Source organism: Thalia democratica, chromosome 4 (genome assembly GCF_965202585.1).
Source record: "Thalia democratica chromosome 4, ktThaDemo2.hap1.1, whole genome shotgun sequence".
NCBI lineage: Eukaryota > Metazoa > Chordata > Thaliacea > Salpida > Salpidae > Thalia > Thalia democratica.
The window spans coordinates 38681006-38697483 of record NC_139168.1 but is presented as its reverse complement, the minus strand read 5'-3'; the positions used below and the strand labels follow the sequence as shown (position 1 = coordinate 38697483).

The window sequence follows — 16478 nt, the reverse complement described above, 5'->3', positions numbered from 1 at the left end:
AATAAATTAAGTTATTCAAAATAAGTTTTACTACAAAAATTTTTGGTGACTTATAAATTAAATTTAAAGTAGTTTAAAATTATAATGATTTACATATAAACCGTAAGCACTTAAAGAGATCTAAATTATATTCCAATGCAAATAAAAATAATTTCAATAGTTTATTAGAAATAAACCTTAAATAGAATGATCATCATTAGGTACTTTATTATTTAATATTTTTTAAAATTAATAAAAAAAAGTACTTTATTATTATAAAAAAAGTTAAAATTTTAAATACTTACTTTAAAACTATAACATTTGAAAATAACAAAAAATAACTTGAAATTGCAGTAGTAAAAAAATAATTAAAATTATAAAAATGTGAACTAAAAACATTATCTTTAGGTAGTTATTTTAAAAACAAATAAAATCTAAAATATCTTGAGTCTTCTAACTTTAAGCCTAGATTGTAAAAAATTATTTGGAGAAAGATATGTACAATAAAATGTGTATTTTTGACTAATTTGTTTAAAATGTAAAAACTGATGATGTTTTACACTGTATAAGGTGGTTGTTAAAATTTTTACTAATAATTTCTAATAGATTAATAAATAAACTTGAACTAATTTGACTATATTTTAATTTCCTAAAAAAAAAAATATTAGATGAAAGTTTATAACTTATTAAAAATAATTAATACAAAAACAGTACATATAAAAGTTAGAAAACTAAACTATGATTTATTTTCTAGAATTTTTTTTACTTGTTCATAAGTTCCTAGAAAAATAAACCCACCAAATGAAATGATTACAGTTCTTGGTAAAATTCCTGAAAAAATTGAACTCAAGCCTTCGTTTCTAACACATCTTGAAAGTACTTGCAACACTTTTCCACTTGCTGCAGGATCTTCTTTTTTAGCAAGCATGATCCTTGTTTTTGCCACATCTAAAGGTGTTGTAACTGCTGCTGAAAAACCACCAGCAAAAAATCCACAGAGTCCCCCTTCAAATGGGGTCAGAGTGGTTGAGTTTTTGTAAGCTTTCAATCTGTTTTTTAACTCTTCCCATATTGGAAATTGAACAAAAGAAAAGGGAATTTCTCTGATTACAGTGCTCCTATATCCTCTGAAAAGCCCAAGAAATCCCTCATTTCTCAAACAGGATTTAAGAACACTAAAACTTTTCTGTTGCCCTTTTGATGTCTGAGTTCTTTGCTTGATGACCTCAACTGGAACACGTACTGTGCATGCCATGACTTCTCCCAAAGAAGCTGCAATCATGTTAGAAATGATAGGATTTACATTATAATGGGAAGCTAATGTTTTAGATGTTTCATAAGTGGCAAAGAATACTGCTGATCCAGGTGCGGATCCAAGTAAAACTGGTCCTATACCTGCATAAAGTCTTTTCAGTCCGCCTGTTGCAGTGAACCCTTGCTGACTCTGCAATCTGGTTTTAATTGTGTCTACCGGGTAGAGTGTGAGATCCACTGCAAGCCCAGCTGCTGCACCACTTGTAAAGGCAATAAGTGACATATTTTAAATACTAAAAAAAATACAACACTCTACTTAAAGAGGAAAATCATCTTACTTAGAGAGGAAAGTTATCTAATCAACAGCTATTGCTTGTAAATTAAATACTTTCGATTTCTATTACATTTAATTTTAAATTCAGCTTCTTAAACACTTTCAGTGATAGTCATTCTAATCGAGTATAATTTACAAAAAATTTTTATGGTTGATCTTTCTTATTACATTAAATTTTTAATACTTATAACTGTAAACGCTATGAAAAACAATGTTAAACTAAGTGAAAATACTCAACAGTTTAAGATTTATCATGAGTTTAGCTTGGTTTTAGCTTAATAAATTTCTTTGATTTCTCAAACACTCGCTTTAAAATAAAGGAAAAAAATTAATGTTTTTTAGTTGTAATATTTCATCTATGATAACTCTCCAAGCTAATTTTTGCATGCTATTAAGAAAATCATGAGTTTAGTATAGATGAATTTAATATAGATCCTTTATTAAAAAGCTTTAAAATTGAAAAAAAAAATTGTCAATGTAAAATTTAAGTATTTAAAAGGGACAATGATTTGGAATCTGTGCTACATCAACTACCTCATTTTAACAACTCCTATATTACAGGGTTTTCAACATTGAAGTAAAAAAGCCAGCTTGAGAGACCAAAAACTAGCCTGAATTTATCTAAAAATAAGCAAAAAAAATTACTATCAATCAAGCTTAAGTACCAAAATATGGAAAAAAGAAATTTATAAAAACAAAATTTTGAAGAAAAAAGATTTAAAGTCAAAACAACTAGCCAAAGATCTAGGTAAAATAACTAAACTAGCCTGGGTTTTATAAAATAAATCAGACAAACATGAGTTTTTGAAAAACTTCAAACTAGTCTGTCTTGGCAAGAGTTTAAAAGTAATTTCAAATTAGCCAGAGTGTGTGGAATAAACTCTAATTCTCATAACAGTTTTATAAAATTTTCTGTTCTATAAAATTCATTAAAGTTTTGAATGATTATAAAAATTTAAATAAATAAAAAATGTAGTAGTTACTTTCTTCAGAATTCATTATTGCCACCATACTCTATTACAATAAACTAAATTTATTTTAACAACATTATTTGTGATTTAAAAAATTCCCAGCCAATTTTCAAAAACTCCTGTACTGGAAAATTTAAATCCTATATTATTTCAAGTCAAGTTTAAAAGAAAAAGTGTAATAATTATGTGCTAGAAAGTACTCTAAGGCTGGGTAGTTTCTGTATGATTAAGTATGTATTTTAACTTGAATATTTTAATCCAAAGTGCTCAGATATTCTTTTTCAAAGCTTGTACAGAAATTAGTAATCAAAATACTTCTTTATCTGAGCTAAATAAAAAAATGTTGTATGTAGTGTATTCACAAACACAAATAATCCATGATTTATGTAGTTTTAGTGTAAGACACTTATTTAAATAACAATCTTTTGCACACAGAACTTTTTCTTTGGTTATTTGTTGTGTCTTCAAAAATAAGGAAGCAAGTGTCATATACTCTTCTTACCTTAGTTGAAACTATTAGATTCGCTTATTCTTTATTATATTTAAAAAAAAAATTCTTTGAATCCCATAATCAGATAAGTGTAAAGTTGTTTTAAATATAATATAATTCATTATTATTAGTGTTTTTACTATTAGTTTATTTGGGTTGATTACTGTTGGTCTAATTAATCGGGTATAAGCAGATCTGAAAGGATTTGAGTTGTTGTTTTTTTGGAATCAAAAAAATTTAATAGTTTGTTTTCTTCAATGGCAGTATGATAAAATAAGTAGGATTATTAAGCTCTTCATTTTAATATATTTTAAGTTTTGTATATTTAAGACAAAAGTGATTTTGAATAAATGTGTAAGAATATCACAAACATATTCTTATGTGAGCTGTAATACAGAAGTGCAACTCTTTAAGACAAAAAAGCTAGCTTGAATGATAAAAAACTAGCTTTAGTTACATCAACCTAGCCTAAGTTTATAAGAAAATTGATATATATATATATATATACTTAATAAAAGTCAAAAAATTAAAAAAATACCATAAGTGAAGCTGACGTACCTAAAAATTGCAAAATAGTTATAAAAGGCCTAAAAAAAAAACACAATTTTTAAGTAAAAAATAATTTAATGTATAATAAACTAACCTGAGATCTATCAAAAGTATCCAAACTAGCCTTATTTATGCATAAAAAAGTTTAAACTAGTATAAGTTTTTTCTAAAATTAGTCTGATTGTGTGGCAATTATGTTATTAAGATTTCATAGTTTATTTAAATTAAACTGTACTGTTTGAGGCTTTTCTTTATTTACTGCAACTATGTTCCTAATAATAATTAATGTGTAAATCTACTTATTATATCTCAGTTTCTTACATAATAATAAAAAATCAAAGCAAATATTGTATAAAATTGTTATTTTGATGACTTACAAGTACATACAAAAACTAAATACATTGTCCTCATAAGTTGTACATTTTGTTTAAATTGATATAGCAACTTATCTGTTCTAGTTTATTATTCAGTTTATTGTTGAGATTTTTGCAGTTGCTTTTGTAGAAAGGGCATTATAAAAAAATTGAATGTCATTGGTTTAAACAATTAAAATCTGATGGAAGAGACAGTTTGGTTTCCATGGTCAGTACTTGTGGTCTTTAGTTTATAAAGAGTACATCACATGTTGTCTACTTAATTTTATTATTTGTTTAGCTTATCTAAAACAATACGATTTATTTCAAAGTTATTGTAATCAAACAACTTAAAATCTTTTTTACAAGTAAATTGTATGTAGATTAATGAACAAAAGGACTTTATAAAAACCAATCCAATGATCGTAGTTGTGAATGTTCACATTTTTTCCTGCTCAGTCATAAACTAGTTGTTAGAAAGCTAGGAAAAGTGAACAGTATAAGGATGGGAGTATTGGATTTTGTTTTATGTCAATCGGTTGTTTGCGCTAAGCTTGACTTCAATATGCTGTATTTACATTTAAAAAACTTAAAAAATAGTAGACTTTATTAAAAATAATTATATTTATCACAAAGAATTATATAATGTAATTAACATTTGATTCACTACCAAAAATAAAGTAAAGTTAAGAGAAATTCAACACTTTCTGTTAAAATTGTATTAATCCATGAAAGTAGGAACTTCAGTGTGATGTTTCAAACTTTTTTTTTCTGTACATATTTTGACCACAAGTTTTGATCTTGCAACTTAGAGAGTTTTCAAAATCCCATCAGGTCACATTCATTTAGTTTAATTAAAGTAAAATGATGAAAGTCTTCAAGATTCTAGTTCATACAAAAGTAAGTTATTGAAAAATAAATGTAGTCCTACTAATTTTGATTAAACCCTTTACCTTAATAAAAATATTGTTAATTTTGAACAAAGCTGTATTGAATTAATATTTAAACTGCTAGTTTTTATGGTGAATAACCTCAAATAAAACATGAGTCAATAGAAAAAATGGTTTTTTCTATCTAAAACTACTTTAAAATTGTTAAATGAGTCGGCACGGCAGGCAACATTTTCTTTCTAATCAATTTTCTAATCGCAGTCTTTTCTAAGACAATTTTTTTTTTTATTTGTATTAATTACAAGAAAAGTACTATTGAAAATTTTTTTTTGATAAAATAAGCAATAGCCGAAAGGTCTTCGTTCACCAGGTCCTAGCCAGGAGTAATATATATATTTTTTGAGCGTTTTTTTTTGCCGTAAATAATCTATAACAACAGTCTGATACTGTTCTTTAGTAATTATTAAATTAAACCCCATATAAAGTTTCTAGCACAAACAATTGTTTTTGTTTTCATTTAAAAAAAAGTTAGATTTAAGATGAAATTTTTTTTGTTGGCTGCAGGTTTTTGCTTTTCAGACCGTATTTGGGCCGTAGTTTGCCGACTCCTGGAATAGATAGATAAATTTAGGCTTGTTGTTTGAACTTTTAGTATATACTTTTGAATTTAAGCATCTCTCATATTTTCTTTGTAGCCATTTATCTATTTTTATTTTAATATACTGTTTATTAAACTCCAAATAAAAGCGCTCAAAATGTTTGGTCCTAAGACCTGGTGCACGAAAAAATCTTTCGGTTATCGAGTTGCACACCACTTGGATACTTTTTAACGTCTTGTCCAGGATATATGTTTTATTTTTATAAAGAAACTTTTCAAGCAACATGTTACACGTTGTGTCTTTTTTATTAATACAAAAAAAAAACCGCTCAGATGTTTAAAACTTAAGTGTGTATCCGTTAAGTTGTTTTAAAGGTAAAAGTAGTTTAAAAAAATATCAAATAACCAACGAAATTTTAAAAAATGCGTCATTACTTAGTAAATTTACAGCTTAAAATAAATATTAGAAAAAGAAATTTTTTTTTCGGTCATTTTTAGGAATGTTTTACTAAACTTTTGACTATTTACAAAACAGTACTACTTGCTGGAAAAAAATTTTGTAAACAGTTAAATATTATAATAATTTTTTGGGGTCGACAAAACGTTATTAGAAATTTAGTTTTTCGATTTATATTCTAATACAGTAACCTCTCGCATCTTTACGTACTCGTGACGTTACACACTCTCGTTTAGTTACGCATTTTAGAATTCAAAAAAGTTCAAAAACTTAAAATTTTGTTTTATTTTCATATTGCACAAAATAGGTTTATTGTCTATTTATCATTTAAAATATGCTTTTAAATGCTAACTCTCCTCTCTATATCTTTAGACTTTGTAAACTTATGTTCCTTGACTTATTGATCAACATTTAATTAATATATCTATATTACAATGCAAGACAAGTTTATACTTATGTGGGCAAAGGTCAAATTAAAAAAAGTTTTAGTAACATAAATAATTTCAATTAATTATTTGTTTTAAATATTTTATGAACTTTTGTTCAAAAAAAGAAATCCATTACAGCACTAAATGCATTTTTTTTGTAAAAGACTATAGAAACAACTTTTATATAGACACTATAACATTTCTAAATTGTATACAAATGCTTATTTATAAATTGCATTTCCTAAGTAAAATAGAATATAAATGTTAAGTATCAAATAAGTATAATATAAATAAAGATAAAGCAAAAATCTATTTATTATTAAAATTAGTGAAACGTTTCTACAAGTATTATTATTTTACATAAATTAAAACCTTTTTTTAAACATATGTATAGTTTTATCTTTTGTGTTCATATTTATAAATAAAGTAAACAAATTGTTAAGGTGAGAAAGTCCCCAGTCTGCTTTTAACTAGAAGCAATATCAAAAAACAGCCATTATAGTAAGTATATTTGGTAACTCTCGTATCTTTACGATCTCTCATATATTTACGCACTTTTTCTGTGGACACAATGTGCGTAAATAAGCGAGAGTTCACTGTATATTAGTTTAAGTTTAGATACACATGAATATAAAATTAAAGAAAAACATCTCTATGAATTAAATGTGATTTTTGAATAGTTATACCTTAAAAATTGAATTATGTATAACAAAGTTTTCAAACTTTGCTTAGTTATTAATTATTGTAGACATGTTAAATTTTTGTTGAAGTCTAATTCAGTTTTGGTCGAAAACTAAAAAAAAACAGATAAATTAGATTTTAATAGTAATTCAAGTCTAAAATTTAATGTGTTACTAAAAAAAATATTTAAATTATATTTCCATAAAAGTCATAAAAATTTAGTTTCGAAAAATGTGTAAGAATTAAATAAATGTTTTAAGTCGACTTAAACCTTATGTTTCTAAAAGTTATTAATAAACACAGCAATAGACATAGATTGTATTCTGATTAGTTTACTATAGTTTATTGTACAATAAAAAAAGACATCCAAGTTATTTGGTCCTAAGACCTGGTTCACGAAGAACCTTTCGGTTATCGAGTCGCACACCACGAATACCTTTTAATGTTTAGTCAAGGATTAATTTAGGATTTTATTGTTATATTTAAAAGAAAGAAAACGTTTTCGTTGCAAGTACTAGAGTTTGAGACTGATGTTTAAAAAACCAAACTGAAGGTTGTATTTTAGCTTGTTTTGTAGTTTTACTTAGACTGATAAGAAAAGGTTTTTAATGTGGGTAGCTGTCAAATTTGCACGAGCGTATAAAGTTGCACGAGGGGAAAAAATTGCGCGAGTGCACAAAATTGCACGAAGATACTTTGCACGAAGGCACTTTTGCACGAGGGGATAAAATAGCACGAAGATACTTTTGCATGAAGGGTCACTTTTGCACGAGTAGAAACTTTTGTACGGAGACATTTTTGAACGGATTAAACTTTAATTAATTTATTTTTTGATATTTTCGTTAATATATATTTTTTTCTTTCAATTAAGATTTTTCTTTCTTTTTTTTTACTATTACTGTTACCCCTAAACCTTACCCTCAGTGGGTAAGTTATATATTTTTTAGTTCGTTTTATTTAAAAAGAAAAAATCTGTACTATCACTGTTACCTTTAGTCCTTACCCTCGGTCAATAACTTTTTTATTTATTATCTTTTAGTTTTTTTTTTCTGTATAAATCTATTTTTATTTTTTTTCTACTCGCGTGCAAAAATGTAACTCGCGCAAAATTGACCCTTCGTGCAAAATTTTTTTCGTGCAATTTTGTGCCCTCGTGCAAACTAGACTTCGTGCAATTTTGTCTTCGTGCAACTTAGACCAGTTCCGTTTAACGTTTATGTAAAAAGCATCTAAGTAACTACAGCTGTTATTTATAAAAAACCTTCAAAACTAAGAGCATTTAAAAAGTCAACTTAAAACACTACAAAAATCTACATTTTAAAAATCTTTGTATTTTAAAGTAAACATTAAATATATAGAAGGTATAAAATTTTTACTCTATGTTTTAAAACTTAAGAATAAAAGGTTATCTTAAAGTTAAGGTTTTTATTAGTTTCGTGTATTTATTTTAAGAATAATTATACTAAAAGTTTAACCAAAAAAATGTCAAGCATTAAAAAAAAATATTTTTACAACTTGTTATTGTTTTTAAGTACAATTAATGTCATTATTATCAAGCAGTGCAACAAAAATACCATTCAAGTAATCGACATTTTACCAATTTACCATTTTACAAATGAAATTTTATTTACCGGTATTTAAATAACTTTTATTTTTAAAGTCTAAAATAAAAATTTAAATTTCAATAAAGCAAACAAAGTAAGTTAATGCTAATATGCGCAATTAAAGAATACGATTAATACTCTTTAAACTTTTACTAATTAACGTAAACAAATAATAAAGAATTGAAAACAAAAATGTTATAAATTTAAAAGGTTTAAAACTTTTTGAAAATAAACTCTAAGCAAAACTTCAATTTGCAAAAAATCATAAACATTTTCATTTTTGTAAAGTTTAAAACATAAAAAAACAAACTACAAGTTTAAAAAAGAATCTTAGGTGTTTCTTAACTTAATAAAAAATAAACATTAATATTTCCATTGTTAATAATCTATGCAAACTTAATTGATTGAATATAAAGACATACTCATCAATTATAATCTATTTGTATAATTATTAGTTAATATTGCTTATTCAACAACAAAAAAAAATTGCTCAAAATATTTGGTCCTAGGACATGGTGCACGAACTTTTAAAATTGTTATTGTTTTTAAGTACAATTAATGTCATTATTATCAAGCAGTGCAACAAAAATACCATTCAAGTAATCGACATTTTACCAATTTACCATTTTACAAATGAAATTTTATTTACCGGTATTTAAATAACTTTTATTTTTAAAGTCTAAAATAAAAATTTAAATTTCAATAAAGCAAACAAAGTAAGTTAATGCTAATATGCGTAATTAAAGAATACGATTAATACTCTTTAAACTTTTACTAATTAACGTAAACAAATAATAAAGAATTGAAAACAAAAATGTTATAAATTTAAAAGGTTTAAAACTTTTTGAAAATAAACTCTAAGCAAAACTTCAATTTGCAAAAAATCATAAACATTTTCATTTTTGTAAAGTTTAAAACATAAAAAAACAAACTACAAGTTTAAAAAAGAATCTTAGGTGTTTCTTAACTTAATAAAAAATAAACATTAATATTTCCATTGTTAATAATCTATGCAAACTTAATTGATTGAATATAAAGACATACTCATCAATTATAATCTAAATGTATAATTATTAGTTAATATTGCTTATTCAACGACAAAAAAAAAATGCTCAAAATATTTGGTCCTAGGACATGGTGCACGAACTTTTAAAATTGTTATTGTTTTTAAGTACAATTAATGTCATTATCATCAAGCAGTGCAACAAAAATACCATTCAAGTAATCGACATTTTACCAATTTACCATTTTACAAATGAAATTTTATTTACCGGTATTTAAATAACTTTTATTTTTAAAGTCTAAAATAAAAATTTAAATTCTAATAAAGCAAACAAAGTAAGTTAATGCTAATATGCGCAATTAAAGAATACGATTAATACTCTTTAAACTTTTACTAATTAACGTAAACAAATAATAAAGAATTGAAAACAAAAATGTTATAAATTTAAAAGGTTTAAAACTTTTTGAAAATAAACTCTAAGCAAAACTTCAATTTGCAAAAAATCATAAACATTTTCATTTTTGTAAAGTTTAAAACATAAAAAAACAAACTACAAGTTTAAAAAAGAATCTTAGGTGTTTCTTAACTTAATAAAAAATAAACATTAATATTTCCATTGTTAATAATCTATGCAAACTTAATTGATTGAATATAAAGACATACTCATCAATTATAATCTAAATGTATAATTATTAGTTAATATTGCTTATTCAACGACAAAAAAAAAAAAGCTCAAAATATTTGGTCCTAGGACATGGTGCACGAACTTTTAAAATAAATTCTATTAAGAATGAAACTTACTTTGTAAATCAACTAAACAGATATCATAGGATTATTAAAAACAAAAAGTTAGAACTTTTTTCCAAATTTTTAAAATTTATTGTATGATACCAGTTTTTGTTTTATATCTTACAACACACTTGTACAACTAACTTGTCCTTTTTAGTGTAAGAATTAAGTAAATATCAGAAAGTTATTTTAATTTAATTTTTATTTTTTATATACACATTAAAATGTGGTTTTATATCTTTTTTATTACTTAGAAGCTTGTAATGTAATAGTTATTTTATTAATATATTACTAATCTTTGTCATAATATTATCTAAATATTGACCATTGATATAACATAAATAGTCTTAGTCTAGAGTTTATTTCTAAGCTAAATTTTAAGCTTTTGCTTTTTTTTAATTGATATGGTTATAAATTATAATCAAAATTAATAATAATAATAATTATTAAAAATAATTTAGTAGCTTAAAAATATGTAACGAAACTATTTATTTGCTGTTATATATCAGGGATGGGCATCGTCAGCTCACGGCCAAAACCGGGCCTTAAAAAAATATCTGGTCCTTATGAATTTAGCTTAAAAGCAAGTATAGAATTTATAAACTAGTTAACCGCAAAGAATTTTAATTTTCAAGTCCGGGCCAAATGTAGCTGAAACGCGGAAAATTGGTTAAAAAATGAGCTATTTTCCACAATAGCTGTTAGCTTAGCATAAACCTCTTTTAACCTAAATTTTTATTTTTGTAGCAGAACGGCCTTAAGAGGAATCCCGTTATACAAAACATTTTGAAAAATAATTTATCAAAGTTTATAAACTGTAGTAACAATGCTTGTAACTACAAGTTGTAAGGTTCAAAATAATAAATTTAAACTGTGACAAGTTAAATCATTTTAAAAGGTTCTAAAGGAACACTGCTCTTCAAATAAAGTAAATTTGGAAATATTTAAAAGATGCTCATGCTCATAACTTTTATAAAAAAAATCATCAGTATTAAAAAGCCAATTTTTAATATGTTTTAAAATTTCAGTTAGTTATATATATTTTTCATTTTTTCAGATAGAAAATTAAATAACTTATTTAAATGTTAATTTAAACTTATTTAAACTTTTTTATATTGTTTTACGAGAATAAGTCGAAATAAGACTTTCAGCAAAATAGTAAGCTTAGTAAGTTGTTTATGAAACATTGCCAAATCCTTAATTACACTAAAAATACAAATTTTTAAATTTACAAAGTGTTCAATTTAATGTTAAGAAGCAAAATAGAGGAGGGTGGAGTAAATCTGATGGTTGTCTACCATAAAAATATAAAATATACTAGAAATAAAATAATAAATTGTGATTAAAGTCTTAGAATACTTAAAGATTTTTATCAAAAAGTTTTCTTTTTATTTAAATTTTTGTATTCTATTTTATATGTTTGAATGTTATAATGAATTTTCAAATGCCTTATTTAAATTTCAAATTTTATGGTTTCATTCAAGTAATATAGTTTATAACCAAAACATTACTATATTCAAATTACTATTTATTCAAACATAAGTTTATCATTTTTTCAAAAAAAAAATAAGGTTTAACATTTTTTTTTAGTTTTTAGAAATGTCTCTTTGACTTAATTTTTGCTCATTTTTGCTGGTCACTCTTTACTCAAAAAAAAAACAACAGATTGAGTCTTAATGAAATTGGTAAATAAGATTTCTTGTAACAATCTATCTGCAAATTTTAATTTAATTATGTCTTGCATTATAAAGTCTAGGACTGTTTGTATAGTAGCCATATACAAAGTAGCCTACAAATGTGCATAATTGTGTTAACCATTGAAATGATGAAATTGGTTAACCTGTGTTATTAAATTAGTCCAGTTTTATAAGCTAACTCTTATTAAAAATATCTTTGAAGACTCTCCTTTTGTAACAACTAAATATTTTAACTGTATACTTATTAATTATTCAAGAATTATCTAAATGACTTTAGACTAGTAAAAAACACTTTACCTATTATTTTAAAACTTAACAGTTATATAATGTTTTCTTTTTAATATTTATCATTTTATTTACTCTTTTTAGCTCTTCTTTGATTTCTTAAATAAGTTCTTCTGTTATTTGATAAATATTTTTGTTACAATTTTGGTTTTGATAAATTATGTTTTACAAGAATTCTAGAAGTTATGATTTTATAGCTTAAGTTTAGAAGTGTATAAATTTTTCTAAAAACAGCTGTGTTTAAATCAAAACTAAACAGTGTCTTTTATTCACTAAAAACAATTAATCAAGTATTATGTAATATAATCCTAAAAAAATTAAAACTAAGTTTTGTGTAATAAGTATAACAAAATAATAGTTAAATAATTGATCTTAATCATCTAATTGTTATAAAAAAGAATCATTAAGAGCAGTTTTATTAAATATTCATTATAAAATTTGATGGATTTGCTTCATTAAAAAAGTTTTCAGCTCACATTTCCCATATCCTACAATATATGAGCAAACAAGTAAAGTTATGGCTTTTAAAGCATTCAAATAGTCAATGAAAATGTACTTTAATTTTTGTGGTGGACTTTAGATAAAATGTTTGTGCTAAGAATTAATGTTTCAGTTTTAAAGTTTGTTTGTATCATGTAAAAATTTAACATCAGTAGATTAGTTTTTTTTTATAGTATCATCCATCAAGTCTATACTAAGATATTTTATACAACTAAAAACAGTTTCAATTAACTTTTAAGATATATTCAGTTAAAAAAAAGTTTCAGATACATACTGTGTGTGGCACTCTTAGGCTAGTATGAACTTTTTTTGAAATCTCATGCTAGTGCTGATATCCTTTAAGTATCTCATACCAGTTTTTATGCCTTAATTATTTCTTATTTCTTACAAATATTGATTTTTTAAATTCTTCTGTAATTATTTAGGTATCTTTTTGTATTTAAACTTAATTAGTATTATTTTTGATCAAAAATTTTATAAAAAAAACGTTTTGTTTCTATTTAATTATAAACTCTAACTAGTCTGAGGTAACACAGACTGACTATTTTGTCTCAAAGAGTGGCAATTCTGATTATTATTAACTCAGCTAAATTATAATTACATTAACTTAGTAGTTAGAATAGTTAAAAGCAAAGTATACATTTGTAAGTTGTTTAAAAAGTAGGAAAAACATCTATCTAACTAACTAATGAATTTTTATTAAGTATTAAGTAAAGAAAAAATAATAATATTTATTTTAATAGCTTATTACTAACAAAACAATGTTTCCTCAGTTGTTGTTAACAAATTTGAAAAAAAAAGTTTGACCAAATAAATGGAAGTAAAATAAAATTAAAAACAAAATTTTGAAATAGGCATTTAAGTCAAGAACTTTAAATTGATTAATTTAAAAAAAGTAACAATATTACTAAAAAAATATGTACAATTATGATTCCCAATATTTATTTAATCCAAAATACTAAAAAAATATTATTTATTATTTTATGATAGTTAATTTTATAACAGCCTATTTAATATAAAGCACTAAAACATTTATTTGTCACAGCTGGTTAAAAATGATAACTGTCAAAATTGAAGCACCTACTAGGAAGAATAAACAAAAATACACTTCTAAATGGAAATCTGTTCCTGAGTTTAAAGGTAAAGTAGTTGATTATTGCTTTACATAAATAAGACTTATCTATTAAATATAGAATATGATTTTACTAATAGACTGGATTATGCCTGATGTTTCTAGTTCATACCACGTAATGGTGTAGATATTTTAAGAAGAGATTTAAGTCTTAAATACCATGCTAATACTAGCCAACATTTGAAAAAAGTTAGTTTTAATTAATCATCCTACCAAAAATTGAATAACAATTAAAAACATATTAAGGGCATAGGGATGTAGATCACCATTTTTACAATTTAGTCTTATAATATTGAATTTTAACTAAGCTCCAAGTTGCTTTTTACAAATTTAAAAAATTAAAATTACTTTTTGAGATATAGCAGTTCATATTGGACAGCAACAATAGGTTCCTTTTGGGAGGGGCAAAGTAAAACAGCAAAAAAAGACTACTTCACTAAAAATCTATGTTCTTCTACGTTTTTCGAGATAAATGCCACAAACTTTCAGAATATGCTTCTTGCAATTTTTAAAAAATTGTGTCGGAAGAGAATTTAAACAAATAAAAATAGATAATTTGTGACAAAAACAAACAAAAAAAAAGCTGTTTGTTTTTTTTTTATTTTTTTATAATTTTATTTTTTTAATTTTTAAAACATTCTTTCTGACAAAGTTTTGAAGTACTTTAAACAACATATCCTAAAAGTTTGAGGTATTTATCTCAAAAAACGTAGGAGAATATAGATTTTTAGTGAAGTAGTCTTTTTTTTTGCTGTTTTAGTTTGCCCCTCCCTAAAGAAACCTATTGTTGCCTCCCACTTTGATCTGATATATCTCAAAATTTTTTTTATTATTATTAAAACCAGTAAAAACCATCTTGTAGCTTAAAAACTCAATAAAATAAGATCAAAATGTGAAAAAAGTGTTAACTCTCCTATGCCCTTGATACTTTTATTAAAATTTGTTTGCATTTCTTGATTTTAAAAATAACTAAATTAATTTTCATACTGCTCTACTATTAGCATGTAGTTTTCATAGATATTCATGATTAAAACTTCAATAACAGGTTTTATTCATTATTTTTTTCATAAATGGGCTAGATTATGCATGCTTGTTTTCTAAAATATTATCATTTTGTATAAACTTTACCGGAACACAGTAAGCTGAAAACGGGTTAAAGCGGCAATTGGTTATAATAAAATAATCTTGCTAAAAAAAAAATTCTACAAAGTTTTAAACATAGTTTAACAAAGTTTGATTCTTTTTGTTTTAAAATTGGTTTTGTTGTTTTTCTGCTTGAAGTATTTAAGAAGTTATGTAAGTTTAAATCCAACTAGTTTTTGCCTATACAGTTTGAAAACTACTCCGAATTCTTAATAGTTTTGACAAAATTTTCTTGCAGAATGTTAGAGAAAAATTTCTGTAAGACTAATTTAGAGAAACTTTTTTAGCATTTTTCTTAAACTTTGTTGAAATAGTATTGGAAAATACAATAAGTTATTTAAAAACTTAAAATTTTTAACTTAATTTTTTTTAATTGATATTTTTTCAAAAAAAAAAAGTGCAAATAGGCATCAGGATGTTGCTTGTATAAACCTAAAATTAGTTAATTTCCTAATGATTGTTTTATTTTGTAAAATTGTACATAGAATTTTTATCACATTTGCTTAACCATAAAAAAATGAAGATATTTCAGCACCAAGCAGTTGAAATATTTTCTTTTAAAAATACTTTGTAGTATATTACCATAAATCATCAATGAAATTTTCAAAATATTATAAGTTTTAAATTGAGAAAATATCCACTTTTTTTCAATTTTTTAAAGAATTCTGACATTTTTTAACACTAAACCAAAGAAATCGAAAAACCTAAAAAAGTTTTTATATAAAAGCTTCTAAAGTATTTTTTAGCAGTTGATGTTGGCCTTAATTTTGATAAAAATTTTAGGTTTTTTCAACTTATTTCTTTTTTTTTTAAAGGAAAAATTTGCTACATTTAAGCTTACATAATTTAATTTTATTCACAGGCCACAAATGAGATATCTATATATTCAATACTTTTTTAATTTTTTTTTACTGAGATATTGTTTCTTCCAAAGTATTTAAGTCCACAGTTTTCATTTAATAAGAATGTTTACTATTAAGTTTTTAATTTAATTTAAAATTTATTATTAAAAATAATTAAGAATAATATACTACATGTACATTTTTTTGCATATAAAAGCAATTTAAATCTAATTAAATTATATTCGAACATTTTATAAACATGATAAAAGTATTATCAGTAAATATACAATTATTTCTAGTAATCTATTAAGTTTGATAAAGTGTATTTGTATGAAAGTTGTTTTTTATTTTTTGTTTAACTTTTTAATTGAAATATTTGTACAAATTAATCAATTTTTAATGTTTTATACTTGAATAAATTTTATAGCTTTCTACTTTTAATTATATTTTTTGTTTAGTATTAAATGTGTTTGTTCTAGTTCAAATTATTTTAGAAAA

General features: G+C 24.0%; 1 protein-coding gene across 1 annotated transcript; it reads right to left on the bottom strand.

Annotated features, from left to right (window-relative positions):
* Positions 1-466: 466 nt before the first annotated feature.
* Positions 467-1516, bottom strand: LOC145833351 (mitochondrial S-adenosylmethionine carrier protein-like). Its single transcript, XM_082940532.1, has one exon. The coding sequence runs from the start codon at positions 1514-1516 to the stop codon at positions 716-718; it is 801 nt and encodes a 266-aa protein (XP_082796658.1). The 3' UTR covers positions 467-715.
* Positions 1517-16478: the final 14962 nt, after the last annotated feature.

What these genes read in the sequence shown, in the direction of transcription:
- LOC145833351 (XM_082940532.1), bottom strand. Translation starts at nt 1,516, where the DNA reads ATGTCACTTATTGCCTTTACAAGTGGTGCAGCAGCTGGGCTTGCAGTG.